Source organism: Danio rerio, chromosome 25 (assembly GCF_049306965.1).
Source record: "Danio rerio strain Tuebingen ecotype United States chromosome 25, GRCz12tu, whole genome shotgun sequence".
Taxonomy (NCBI): Eukaryota; Metazoa; Chordata; class Actinopteri; order Cypriniformes; family Danionidae; genus Danio; species Danio rerio.
Window position 1 is genome coordinate 7,157,023 of NC_133200.1, and position 15,293 is coordinate 7,172,315.

General features: G+C 36.0%; 2 protein-coding genes across 13 annotated transcripts in view; both read right to left on the minus strand.

Annotated features, from left to right (window-relative positions):
- ptpn9a (protein tyrosine phosphatase non-receptor type 9a) overlaps positions 1 to 1,128 on the minus strand; it is a 28,531-nt gene extending 27,403 nt beyond the window's left edge. Inside the window, exon 1 of the mRNA XM_005162973.6 lies at positions 595 to 1,128. Within this exon, the coding sequence (XP_005163030.1) occupies positions 595 to 630 (36 nt within the window). The 5' untranslated portion in view covers positions 631 to 1,128. The remainder of the gene's footprint in view (positions 1 to 594) is intronic.
- A 3,722-nt stretch (positions 1,129 to 4,850) lies between these two features.
- snupn (snurportin 1) overlaps positions 4,851 to 15,293 on the minus strand; it is a 63,840-nt gene continuing 53,397 nt past the window's right edge. For 11 of the 12 annotated variants that reach the window (XM_073941785.1, XM_073941783.1, XM_073941787.1 and 8 more), the window contains 6 exons: positions 12,135 to 12,239; positions 9,448 to 9,544; positions 9,276 to 9,373; positions 7,025 to 7,102; positions 6,859 to 6,939; positions 4,851 to 5,413 (listed from right to left, as the gene is read on the minus strand). In XM_073941785.1, coding sequence (XP_073797886.1) covers positions 5,111 to 5,413; positions 6,859 to 6,939; positions 7,025 to 7,102; positions 9,276 to 9,373; positions 9,448 to 9,544; positions 12,135 to 12,239 — 762 coding nt within the window. In that variant the 3' untranslated portion in view covers positions 4,851 to 5,110. The remainder of the gene's footprint in view (positions 5,414 to 6,858; positions 6,940 to 7,024; positions 7,103 to 9,275; positions 9,374 to 9,447; positions 9,545 to 12,134; positions 12,240 to 15,293) is intronic. The other variant, XM_021470452.2, reaches the window with a different exon arrangement.

Consider the following 15,293-nt stretch of genomic DNA (forward strand, 5'->3'; position numbering starts at 1 on the left):
CAAGTGATTCTGTCAAACACAAAAGAAGATATTCTGATGAATGTTGGAAGAAACTATGAAAAATTTTGGAACAAGTGGAGGATGAGTAAAGCATAACAGTTTTCCTTTTTTGGCGAACTGTCAACCAACTTTTATTTAATAGTGTAAAATAAAAAGGATAGTACACCTAAAAATTACAATTCTGTCATCATTTACTCAACCATTTTTGTTAAAATATAAAAGAAGATATTCTGAAGAAAGCTGGAAACCTGTAACCATTAACTTCCATTGTATTTGTTTTTCAGCCAAGACCGTTAATAATTAGAGGTTATCAACTTTCTTCAAAATATCTCCTTTTGAGTTCAACAGAATCAAGTATCTCAAAAAGACTTGACACCACTTGAGGGACAGTAAATAGCCACTACATTTACATTTTTAGGACAATTATATGGAATCAAATATGACCCACAGGCTAAAATTCTACCTTTTACTCTGTTTACCGTGGTAAAACCCAAACAGGGTGTCTCTAGTCAAATGGTCAGTCCCGGGTTGCTTAGCAACAGAACCGCTGGACCAGAGAATCAATGTGAACCGGATTGTGATGGTATTTGATACCTGCTCCTCCTCAGCGCTCAGGCGGTCGGCCATCATCCACTCTCCGGCGCTCTGCACCGCTGGAGGACCTTCCTGGAGCTCGGACAGCTGTTCAACCGGACTGCAGAGATCACACCGGGCTCTTTTAGGCCCGTTAGCAGTGTTCAGGCTAACAACAGAAGCAGGACTCGCGCCGTTTTTCAGCTCGACAGAGAGCGCGCGCGGCCGCCACTTCAGCACGGCACGAGCGGCGCGTTCATGATTCGCTCCGGGTTTTTACAGTCTATGATATATTGTATTTACACACATAAACACTAATGGCTTTCCAGCGGAGCTTCGGTCCGTCCGCCTGCGTGACGAAGGGAGAATTTCATCACGGTGCTCTGTTGAATCTCGTCGAAGGCTTGTTAGATTGTTTGGAGATGTGTAATAATCTTAAACGACCAGTTCCGCGTCATTCGGCCGCCGATTAAAGAAGTGATAACGTGAGAACGCGAATGAAGATCGGACGCTCCTGAAAAGAAGCAGTGAAAGATGAAAGATGACGCTCCCCCTGTTGGACAAAATGGAGAACTGCAGGCTGAACCACGCTCCTCCTCTCCATTCATAAAAACCTCTGGAGGCCGAGTCAATGCAGTGTATCGGTTCGTTTGAACGGCACTTTTAAGTAACTTGTTTACTAGTTAAAGGCGTTCCTAGTTCGCAGTTCCTATGCGGCAAGTTATGTCATTTTTATGATCACTTCTCATCCATATACTGTCGTATTAGCTGTAATGAGTGTATAAATCAAACGATTCCTTGTTATGATTCCAAGTGAGCCGAGTGATTTGTGAATCGCAGAAATATTACAGGAATGATTCATTCGAGACTCGAACGTCATTCACACAAATGAACACATTTACTTAGTTATGTAAATTACTTTAATATTTTCTAGGTTCATATCTAGTGTGTGTGATTACAGACAAACTAGCGCATAAGTTTACTTTACTATATTCAATTTAATTAATTGGAGTCTAATTACATTTCGTTCATACTTTAAATAAATAATATTGTGATTTACTTGTTTGATAATTGGTCAAAAATATCAAAAATCCTAATTTGTTGCGATTTAAAATAAAAGTACACTAGCCAAATACTGATTTATTTACTCATAAGATGTTAAACTTTGGTATTGTTTCGAGGGGTCTGGATGCAGTCCTGGTGCAGTGCAATCTGAGCTGCATCCAATGCTTTTTAATGGGCTTACCTAACCCCACCCCTAACCCTACCCATCACAGTGGAATCCCTCACTCCATTTGAGTGCATTGTGTCTGACATTGCATCGCTAAGTGATGCAATCTCAGCTTGCATCATAAAGGCTGCATCCAGATATAATTGATTGTTTCTCTAAAAATTAATCTAACATTGTCTAAAACTTTTTTATTTTATCTTATGCTAAACAAAATGTAATATTTATTTTATATTTGGAAGAAAATTAATTAGTAGTTTTACAGAACCTCTTAAGTATCTATATTTAATGTCAGTTCTGTTAAATGAAAGTTTCCATCTAGCATTTATGTTTAAGGCGAATTAAAGTCTCAGTGAGCTGACGCAAGAAAACATGCCAAGAAACCGAGCCGATAAAAACAAAGAGCTTCCTGTGGGCGTGTTTCCGGAATGACTGACAGGAGATCGTGATGACATCATGCTGGAAAAGCGCTCACAAGTGCTTTCGCTTTCACTCATAGCCTTAATCTACACATAAAAAGCATGTCGTGCGAATAGCCTCGGCTGCTGACGTTTTTTATTGGTTGACAGGCTTTACTCGGTGCTTTTAGAGCCGAGCTGCTCATGAGGGGATCCGGGAAGGCTGATCTGGGTTGACAGGTGCCGTGGGTTCCTGGAAAGCAGAGACTGACTAATAACCAAACTCTCCGATTACGCTTTGGTTTTTCTGTGAGGAAACGACCTTGTGGTTTCAGATCAACAATAGCTCCATCACTGTGACCTCTTGCACAGTTTGTCTTGCTAAAAAAAAACGTGGTGTTTTGACATTCAGGCTGAGGAGATTTTGATGAGGCCAGCATTTCATATGTAAAGCACAACTCGGTTCTAGAAACTAAACATCATTTAGATCAACACACAATCACACGTTGGGGTACATTGGTTTCATATTCGCATAATCGTTGAGTGAGAACTTCTGACACACTCTATATTGTTTACCATGGTACTTACGGTCTGAAATCTTTGAAAGCCCGTTTCCGCCACTGAATTAAAAAAAATAAATAAATACAATGTAAAAAAAAAAAATGAAATCAGAATTGCAAGTTATAAAGTCCGAATCACAAGTTATTTAGTCAGAATTCTCAGTTGTAAAAACGTAATTCTGAGTTTTAAAGTCGCAATTCTGAGTTATAAAATCACAATTCTGAGTTATAAATTCGCAATTCTGAGTTATAAAGTCACAATTCTGAGTTATAAATTCGCAATTCTGAGTTATAAATTCGCAATTCTGAGTTATAAATTCGCAATTCTGAGTTATAAATTCGCAATTCTGAGTTATAAAGTCACAATTCTAAGTGATAAAATCACAATTCTGAGTTGTAAAGTCGGAATTCTCAATTATGGTAAGATTTCTAAGTTATAAAAATCACAATTCTGAGTTATAAAGTCGCAATTCTGAGTTGTAAAGTCAGAAGTCTCAGTTATAAAGTCGCAATATTGATTTATAAAGTCGCAATATTGAGTTAAAGTCGCATTTACGAGTTAAGCCGCAACGCGAGTGATTAAGTCGCAATGCCGAGTTATACAGTCCCAATTCCGAATGATAAAGTTGCAATTCCGAGTTAAGGTGCAATTCCGAGTTTTAACGTCACAATTCCGGGTTTTAAAGTCACAATTCCGAGTTATAAAGTCGCAATTCTGAGTTATGAAGTCGCAATATTGAGTAATAAAGTCGCAATTCTGAGTTATTAAATCGTAATATTGAGTTATTAAGTCGCAATTCTAAGTTATTAAGTTGCAATATTGAGTTATAAAGTCGCAATTCTGAGTTATTAAGTTGCAATTCCAAGTTATAAAGTCGCAATTCTGAGTTATAAAGTCACAATTTTCGGTTAAAAAGCTGCAATTCCGAGATATAAAGTCACAATTTTCAGTTAAAGTCGCAAATATTGAGTTAAAGTCACATTTCCGAGTTATGAAGTCGCAATTCCAAGTTATACAGTCCCAATTCCGAGTTATAAAGTTGCAATTCCGAGTTTTAACGTTACAATTCCGAGTTTTAAAGTCACAATTCGGAGTTATGAAGTCGCAATTCCGAGTTATAAAATCGCAATTCTGAGTTATGAAGTCGCAATATTTAGTTATAAAGTCGCAATTCTGAGTTATTAAATCGTAATATTGAGTTATTAAGTCGCAATTCTGAGATATTAAGTTGCAATTCCGAGTTATAAAGTCTATAGATATAATCAAGGAAAAGCTACAATTGAAGTGTTTTATCATGTCCCGAGTCTAACAGTATTCAAGTACAGCAACTAAATGATACAAATAAACATGATTCAATAAAATTAATCATGTCAAATATCTAATACCTGAATGGGTTTTAAAATCATACAATCACAGGCATCAAAAACACATACACATGAATAATTGTGTTACAAACTCAACATTTCATATCCTGGGATGTGACTGTTGCAAATGATCACATTGAGATATCGATGCTGAAACCAAATATTGTGCAGACCTACTAGAAACATGCAAGCAGAATGCAAATTCATGCTAGAAACAACCTAATTATTGTAACTATATCAATTTATTGTAAGTATCAAAACTTTAAACATGTTTAGACATTCATTGTTTAAAAGTTTTGTATTCCTAAACTGCAAAATACTGGCTGCTCAAAGTAGTGTCACCCCTGTTCAGTTCATGGTTCACTCCAATCACCACCCACTCAACCTCTGGCCAATCAGGACTGCCTCAAAGGCTTGATTAACTGCACCTGTGCCCACAGTTCGCTCTTTCTGGCTGCACATGGCTGAACTGTGCAGAGAACTGAATCGGATTTCTTTTGTTGTTTGCCTGTGTGTGCATATTTGACCATAAACCACACACATACAAAAAAAAGACACACACACACACTCACACACCTTTCTATCCGAGTACAAACCCTTGTTGATGGCTAATAAACGCAACCAACAGCACCACTGTTCTTACCAACAGCACCACTGGCTTCAAGCTAGCTACCCAAGCTTGCCCTCCTAACTCCTTTTCATTCATAATCATATTAGACAAGGGGATAAACAAAACAGACAATAAAACTTTATTGAAGTTGACAACACAAATTAAAACAAACAATTCAAATGGTTGTTGTAATGACCTGATCGTCCAATGAGAATATCTAATTAAAAAGCTATTTATAAAATTGCAGAATGGGTTTCATTTCAGCCATTATGGGCACAGAAACCATAGAACTGAATTGCAAATAGAGCAATTAAAAACTCATCTCAACAGCTCGGGCTTGAGAAAAGTGCTTTCTAAAAACGTTCATGCAGTACTTTCAAGTCTCCATGTTTTCTTTCTGAGCGGGGTGTGAGTTCTGCGTTGGTGTCTCAGGAGTGGAGAGGTGTTCGAGTTCATATCGGCCATTTTGATCTGCCGGCCGAACTTCTGTGGATGTTTTCTTGTGCTCCAGGATCTGCTGAAGCTGATGGCTGGCATAATCGGGTTTGCTAGTGAGAGGACACTCTGGCACATCCATCCCTAATATATCGGCCACCATGTAAGGTCTGAGCCATCCGACCAATGGCGTGCTGCCCGGGGTGTAGTGCGTCTCCTTGTGGTAGAACAGAAGACCGTCCACCTATTAACACATTGAGTTCATCTGTTTGTGTCCTTCGTTTCGTAATATTACACCTTTAAAAAAACTCCTATGTGTGAAAGCATAACAGATTCCGAAGGACTGAGAGAATATTATGTTGGTTTGAGAAAGTCATTAACACATTTGGACCTTTTTGTGACTAACTTTTAAAACTACAACCACTAAACTCTGACTGTGGCTGTCATTTATTTTCTAATCAAAAGCAAAACTGGAAAATCCTAATATATATATATATATATATATATATATATATATATATATATATATATATATATATATATATATATATAAATAATGATTTATAATGTTATAATGAACCAAAACTGTTCAAGCTTTTCAACTGGCAAAAAAAATATTATAAAATAATAATTCATTTGGAATGTTAGCATTATGCTAAAATACACCTTATGCTACATTTCTATAAAATATTACTCGTCTATCACTAGAAAAGCTGAATAATTAGCCAAGGAATGTTAGCATTAAGCTAAAATATCTCAACATTATGTTAACTTCCAGTAGCAATGTATTAAAAATGTGCTAGAAAATGTTTTAAAATGATAACATATTCTAGCAAAATGTTGACTAAACATAAGAAACATGCTAAATGTGCCCAAACTCCAACTGACAAAAATCACTTAACTTATAACTTAAGCTAGAATTTTATGAAATATGTCTCGTCTATCTCTAGAAAAGTTTAATAATTAGCATAGGAATGTTAGCATTAAGCTAAAAGGTCTCTCATTTATGTTAAATCCCAGTAGCAATATATTAATATGTGGTAAATGTGCTAGCAAATGTTATAAAATGATAACACATGCTAGCAAAATGTTAGCTAAACATAAAAAAACATGCTAAATGTGCCCAAACTCCAACTGACAAAGTCAATTCCAAGACAAACTAATAACTTAAGCTACAATTCTACGAAATATTACTTGTCTATCACAAAAAAGCTGTATAATTAGCCTAGGAATGTTAGCATTAAGCTAAAAGGTCCCAAAATTTTGTTAAAACTTAGTAGCAATGTTTAAACATGCTTACAACATAACACAAGCTAGTTAAATGTTAATCAAATGTGGAAAACATGCAGTCAGTGTGGTACAACATGTTAGCAAAATGCTATTAACATGCTAGCCGTGTGTTAAAAGATAATAGCATGTTTTAAAAGCTGTAAAAAGTTACCAAAATGCTAAAACATGCTAGCAATACAACATCAGATATGATACTGTATGTTTATTTTGTAACATTTGCTCACTGTCTATAGGCAAATAGGGCTTTTGTTTTAAAATAATGAACGCATGCATTATTGGCCAGATAATTGTATTGTGTGGTAACAGTTTTATAATATCAGTTGCATGTATATGTGCTTGATTCTAATATAAACGAATAGTTCAATCATTTTGTGCATGCTAAGTAAAGGATGTTCTTACTTTATAGCTATATTCATGTGCGAGAGCCATCTGGATGGACTCTGTGGAACAGCTGATGCTACTCAAGGCCACAAATCTGAACTGCAAAGAGAAAACAGGCCATGAACAAAAGATCTGCAGCTCAAAGTTCAGCCTCGTTCACAAGTGCAGCGATTTGTTCACTTACAGGATTAATCTTGGAAATTTCAGAAAGACTTTCAACCTCGTCCACTTTAGACTGAAGCCAGTAGAAGCGGAACTCCGTCTGTAAAAAATAAAAATAATAATTATTGATTAAAATAAATACAAAATATTATAAAAAATAGTATATATTTTTTATTAAATAATATAGCATAATTATACTAATAATAAATAACATAATAAAAAAATATATATATATAATTTGGATTATGTTATTTATTTTATTATTGTATTTACATTTTCTCTAACTGAAACTAATAATTCAATTAAGCTACAATGCTATTAAATATATTGTATATCCCTTGAAAACCCTAAAAACTGGCCTAGGAATATTAGGATTAAGCTGAAATACACATTTAGCTACAATTCTATGAAATATTTCTTGTTCATAACTAAAAAAGCAGAATAATTAGCATGGAAATGTTAGCATTAAACTAAAAGGTCTCAACATTTGTGTTAAATCGGTAGCAATATATTAAAATGTGCTAGCAAATGATAACACAGGATAATACAATAATAAGCATAAATATTATTGAATAAAACAATTATTAGAATATATATACATATACACACACACACATCTATACACACACACACACACACACACACACACACACAGTTGAAGTCAGAATTATTAGCCCCCTTGAATTATTAGCGCCTTTGTTTATTTTTTTCCCCCCGTTTTCTGTTTAACAGAGATCAGACTTTTTCAACACATTTGTAAACATAATAGTTTTAATAATTTATCTCTAATAATCAGAATCAGCTTTATTGCCAAGTGTGCTTCACACACACACACAAGGAATTTGTTTTGGCTACAGGAGCTTCCAGTGTACATAAAGTGACATGTGACAACAGAAAATAAATATAAAAAGAGATGATAAACATTAAACAGAGATGCAGTTAGTCAAGAAATCTGGATTTTGAATTACAGATTTGTTATAATTATACAGGTTATACGATGCTGTGTACAAAGGCGAATGTAAAAAGTATTGCATTGTATATTGATATAAGGTGCTTTGTACACGTGCGTATAAGAAAGTATTGCAGATATTTATTGCACAGTAGGGGGAGATTTAGCTGTTCATGAGGTAGATGGCCTGAGGAAAGAAACTTTTCCTGGCTGTTTTTGTGCTTGGTGCTCTGAAGCGCTGACCAGACAGTAACATATATAATAACTGATTTATTTTATCTTTGCCATGCGCATGTCTTAACTCCATTTCTGTTTAGTTCAGTTATGACTTCAGTCGGATTAAGGTAATCAAAAATCACTGTTTCGAGCTTACTATATGTAGGCCTACAGTTTAAAATTCATGTTTAACTGAATAAACAGTTAGTAAACACAAGTACATCTTATTGAACAACATTTATTTTCATCATCAATTATCATAGTGGAACAGTTTCTCAAGCAGTTTGTGATGCATTTTGGAAACAGGAGATGAGCCCCTGGTCTAATGCACCACCTGGCTTGAGAAATTTAAAAATTTTGTTAATTTTTTTATCTGTCCCCACCTATAATATATATATATATATATATATATATATATATATATATATATATATATATATATATATATATATATATATATATATATATATATATATATATCTATATATCTATCCATCTATCTATCTATCCATCTATCCATCTATCCATCTATCTATCTATCTATCTATCCCCCTATTTTCATTATATGATCAAAAATACAACAAACAAAATTTACCAATTAAAAGAACTGTATTTTATTGTGATAAGATTTAAAATTCAATTTATTCCCATGATGCAAAGCTTAACTTTCTCTATTTCTACACTCTCCAGTTTCACATCATTGTTCAGAAACCAGTCCACATATACTGATTTGATGATCAATGTTTGAAAACATTTCTGAAATTTGTAAGAAATATTTTCAAGATTTTTTAATGAATAAAAAATTCAGTAACGATATGCACGTTTTACTGTCACTTTTAAATACAAATTAGTGACAAAATATATTAGCAACATTATATTAAGTATAAAAATATATTAGGAACAAACCATTCTGTTTATCTTATAAACTAATATCTAATAAATTATAATAAAAATGGTGATTATAAAACTAAATTATGATTGTTTTGGTGCAACAAAAATAATGATAGCACTTTAGAGAATGAATTAATTATAAAAAAAATTGTGTCCAAATGTGTAAAAGCAGTCCCTGACATGTCTGTAAATGTGATGACAGGAAGTGCTCACTCACGGAGCAGTCGTACACAGGATGTCCCCTCCAGCACATGACGTCCAGGATGTAATATGTTCTGTCCACGTCGCTGTAGATGCAGTCCAGGATGGTGTAATCTATATGAAACATATGTGTTATTATCAGTTGTGAGAAGCGCAGTACTTTAGCACACTCTAGTGGTGCTGCTGACCTTTGCCCAGAGCAGAGTTGTGTCTGTTCCCGCCGGGGATCAGAGAAGGGAAGCGATTCACACAGTAGCCGCTTTTGGTGTAAGATGTTGTAGATCCCTAAAGATGAGACAATGAGCATGAAAGTAATTAAATTCAAGATTTGTTTGATTGAGCATATTTATTTATGCTGAGCAATGTATTATATATTAAAATACAATTTGAAATGCAATGTTTGTGAAGCAAAATCTAAAAATTATCATCCTTATTCCAGTCAAAAATCATTCTAATGCTGTTTTGCTGCTCAAGACACACTTCTTATGTGTTTTAATGCTGAAAACAACAGCATATTATATATACATATAATAATATGCAGGGGTTTTCAGCATAATAATTAGGCCAGTTATTGTATAACAATGGTTTGTTCTGTAGGCTATCGAAAAAATATATAGCTTAAAGGGGCTAATAATTTTGACCTTCAAATGGGTTTTTAAAAAATAAAAAAATGCTTTTATTGTAACCAAAATATAACAAAGAAGACTTTCTCCAGAAGAAAAAAATATTATCAGACATACTGTGAAAATTTACTGAAATTGAAAAAATTCAAATGGGGGCTAATAATTCTGACTTCTGTAGCAGGGGCAGCAGTCTAAAGCTGGAATTATACTTGCGCCTGGCACCGCATTGCGCATCTCCGCTGACTGCGCGCACACCTCGCGAAACAGCCGAGGCTTTTACACTCGCGCGTTCGCCGTTGTGATATTCTTAAAAACGACAGGGGGCGGTCAAAAGAAACCCACCGTAAAGTCAGACGGATAAACAGAGAAGTAGAAAGTTTCCGGAACTACATCATACCATAATATAGTTCAATATTTTTAAACTATTGATTTTGTATTGTTTTTATACATTATTTTAATGACTATAAGTATTTTTATTATAATTTAAGATTTTTTTTTTAACAAAACACTTGCTTTTGTTCATATCTCGGCCAGTTTTACCATTTAAAGTTTATTATAATATTAATCACAAGAGAACATGAGTTGCTTTACAAATATATGTTTTATTATCACAAAAAAAGCACACTTACTAAAGTATGGATTTTTTTTTTAATTTAGCCTGCTCCACAATTCACACATTATTGTCTGGCTAGTTTCTGTCCTCTTCTTATGCTAAAAAGGCAATGATGGTCCAACATTACAGATCATTATTACCAATAAAGCCCAGAGAAACAGGCCATCAGTATATTGTAAACCGATAGATTAAATATTCCTTCCCAGTTATCAAAGAAATAGTTCTATGACTTCATTAGTTTTGTAACTATTAAACTGTTTTAAATTCAAAGTGAAACAAAATACATCAGTGTAAAACCTATAAATGGTGGAAAAACATATTCTGTGATTGTGTACCTGGTCTCCACTTTTGCCATGGCCTTTTTTGGTTTTAATAAATTTATTCTTCAGGTTTTTCCAAACCTTTTAACAAAAACTTTCTACTTTCCCACGGCTGTTGCTATTTCTAACCAAGAATTATTGATCATTAGGTTATCTCTCTGATCACGGGTCATTAGATGTGTGTACAGTCGTACTGTTTCAGATTAAATCTCTTTAAAGTTGTTCATATTCAACTCAAATCAGTTGCGGCGCTGTGCGCACTGTTCGCTCGAGTCTCAAAAAATGCCTGACGCACCGCCAGCCGAAATCATGCCGCGTGCACCCAAAGCGAACCTCCGCGATGACGTCACATTCACCACGCGCACTCAAGCGAACAAGCGGCCGCATCGAGTATAAACCAGGCTTAATGCTCCGTTCACACCAGATGCAAAAGAAGCGCCTAAAGTCAATGCAAAGACGCAAATAGACATCATTCATGCGAATTGCGCAGTTTTGCACGATTGACACGATTAGCAAACATTTCTTGCGAATCGCTAAAGTTCGAAAATCTGAACTTCAGCGTACATTCGCGCCACGTTAACCAATCAGGAGCTTACTCTCGTAGGGGCATGCTTATGATGTAGCACCTGTTGTTGGTGTCCCAGGGGAAAATCCTCCTGCCGACCCCGGACAACAGTTGATCAAACTGGGCTGGGCTCAGTCGAAAGCACCACTGAAAGCCTCCATCATCCAGGTGTAGTTTCTGGAGTTGATGAACTCACAGAGCTGGGTGCACCTCTAAAAGGATCTAGTGCACTTAGACACGGCTCCAAATGAATTGACGCTGTTTTTCAGCCTTCATAAAGCACATAAACACAGCTATTCTCTCAATAAAATCCATGTTAGCCATTTAGCAACAAAGCTACAGTCACTGGGCAGACAGAAACCCTGTCTATGATGCGAATCCGCATCCGTTGCTCAGTGAATCTGACGCCTGAATGAAGTGGATTTGACACGCGAATGAAGCGAGTAAACTCAAAATGTTCAGGACCATAGGTGAGAGTAGGAACGTAGATTGGCCGGTAAATCGAGAGCTTTGCCTTTCGGCTCAGCTCCTTCTTTACAACAATGGACCAATACATCAACCGCATCCACTGCACCAATCCACCTGTCAATCTCACGTTCCACCCTTCCCTCACTCATAAACAAAACCCCAAGAAATCTTTCATATCAATATAAATGCTTATTTTACTGTCATTCACAGTATTAATTTTCAATTTTTTTTAAAGTACTGGAGTATGGCAAAGTATAGTACTGTAGGGATGTAAAATGATCCAAACCTTGGATGCGACAACAAGTGACCGTTTCCCAACTGGACAAACCACCATCAGCCAATCAGAGCTCAGATCTGCAGGAACATCCACCAACCACTCTGACAACATCAGCTGGAGAACAGAGATGGCATTAACAAACAATTGTATAAACATGGAATTAAATAAAACATCTAAATATAATATTAAATGACATAATTATACAAATTTAATGAAATAAAAGGTATATTTGAAGTCATGGTTTCCACTACATTTATTCTTCCATGGCTGGGCGCCACGCCAAAACTGATCCCACCACGGCTGCATTACAGCTTTGCATTTAAAACATTCAGTCGTGTTTTTTATTTTTTTAAAGAGCGGGAGATAATCTCAATCAAACTTATTAAAGGGTAAGTGAATTATAACAGCGCAAACTTTTCTGTAACCGTAGTAGTGCTGTGCGTCATTTGTTTGACCCTTTTAGGTTACGTGCTGACTGACTGACAGGTGCGTGAGGCCAGCAATCACGACATAGTCATTTCACTTTACTTCAGGATGCATTAATCCCGCTCTCTAGGTCTATTGGAGACATTTATAAAATATTCCTAGCAAATCTAATAAACGTTGGGAGACATACTTGTTACATAAACGCACTAAATCGCACTTCTGCAGCTTTTATTTGAGAGCGCACTAGAAGATCTGCGCTTGAGCACATTTGAGGGCGTGCAAGAAGTTTTGTGCACGAGCAGAGGAAATCGGCGCACAAGCAAAGAGATTAGCATGCTCGTAGGCTATTACATAAATGCGATCTCGACTTGTAATACTGCACTCACGACATTTGTCATTGAAATAACGGCACAGGTAGTTGGTAGATCTGTGTAAAAAAAAAAAAAAAAGGTCTGCCGCCACAACTGGAAAAATTCCTAGAGGAAACACTGGAAGTGAATAAATCGACTAGACACCAGACAGGGACTTTTGATATAAATAATTTTACATTAATTTAACAAAGTATATAATAAATAAAAATATAAACTAAGAATATATACATAAACGCTTTATATATTCATGCAAGTACCCACTTTTAATTTAAAAAGAGAAAAATATATTATACTTATAATGGAGTCGGAAAACTATAGTATAAAACACGTATTTTTATTGCAATGTATTTGCTACAAAACGCAAGAATGATTTTTTAATGTAATGCAATCTAAAAGCTCTATTCACATTGGTAATCTTTTGTAATATCATACTATTATATATAAGGTTTTTAAAATATTATATATAATTAAAAATATGATAACCGTTTCAGACATAATCATCCACTTTTATAGCATTTGATGCATTTTAAAGTTAAAATATTTAGTATAAAATGTATATATAAAATTTGTAAATACTTATCCGAGTCTAATTTCTATTAAGCTATAGACGAATTAGCGGTTTGTAAACATTCAGGAATGCACGCGCAGCAAGGGTGCAGAAAAGTGCTAGCATTTACAGCGAAGGAATGACATCCGATGCGGTACAGAGTTTGTTGTTGTCTTAGAAATAAGTTATATTGATTATGTATTATATATATTATTTACATAATGCTTTCAGCGTATTATAACAGTTGGTCACCTAGTAATTAGCACAGTTATTCGGCAAAATTAACGTTAAAGTGAGCAGCGTTCGTCTGACAGGTCCATTTGCGATAGACGAAATGGCCAAGCATCCAGCCCGAAATATACACCTATCTCATTGAAGCTCCAAGTGGTTTTACAAGAGAGAAGTTAAAGGCCTACAAGTATTTAGATGCCAACAATGTTGTTGTGTGTGGTCATGTTCAAGAAGTAATGCTCCATGATTACCAGATTCAAAACTATGTAGTGTTAAAGACCGAGGTTCTGCCTAGCCAAAGACAAGGAAAGAAGACGGAGCAGTACAAGGCCTGGGTAATCATCAACAAGCAAAACCACTGCATTCTGACAGCGAACTGCACTTGTACAGCAGGGTATGTGAACGTACATGTTTACATTTCATTCTTAGCATTCAGTGTCCGCAGTTTAATGAACTATATTTAAAGAGCCCATATTATGGGTTTTTGAAAATTCCCCTCCATGTAGTGTGTAACACAGCTCTAAGTGAAGTGAAGTATCCAGCTAAGGCTTTAATCTGTTAGTGTACAGTGTTTAAAACTGTTGATTCATCTATAAAAGAGTGGACTCATAGTGCTTCAAACGAGTCGCCTTGATACCGATTCATTAGATGTTTCACCATAACGTACGAACGAAACCAAGTTATTCACGTGCACACGCAAACCCGGGAGATTTCAAACCTGAGGCCCCGCCCTCTGACGCAGAAACCCAGACACACAGACACACACACCCACCCACAAACACACACACACACAAACATGGCGGTCGATTGAAGTCACACTGCAGATGGATATATTGAGTCTCTACCCAAAGATGAAACCTCAGCATTATAGCCAAGCAGTTGGAAACTACTGGAAACTTCTGTAAACTACATGCTACAAAGAATACTTCATCAGCGTTTGTTAAAGGAAGGATCAGTAAAGAGTAACTTACTGATGGATGTCAGGATGGATTTTTCTTCCTCCATTTCTCAAGTGTAAGTACGTGCGATTAAAGTTGTTGCCTCGTTGACTCTAGCTTGCAAATGTGTTTAGTTGTGATTTGTTAATTGTAACCGCGTGTACTGTATCAGGTTAACTGGCTATATTCTCTTATCGCGTGCAAAGTCAGGTTAAAAACGCGGCGCGTGCTGCTTTGTTAACGGAGCTCCTTGGACGAGGAGTAGTGTGTGTGTCTGTGTGTGCGCGCGCTGTCGTCCGGAGGTGTGTGTGTTTGTGTGTGTGTGTGTGTGTGTGTGTGCGCGCACGCGCTGTCGTCCGGAGCAGGGTTAAATGCGTGTGCGTGTGCAATATGTGTGTGTGTGTCTGTTAAAAGAGCAGAGTGAGAAGCTAGGAGATCTCCTCAACTGTTTTTGGAGTTTTTGCTCAATAAAATAGTCGTCTGAATTTTCAAGTCCATAGTCTGCATTTACATTCACCCACAGGCAGCTAAAATCCACGCCTACACTATCGAGCGTGTATGAACTGTGATTACTTTTATATTGCTGATTAGCTGTTTGGCATTTCACTCTCTGACTGAAGGCAGTCGACCAATCGCAACAGACTGTCATTGGTCC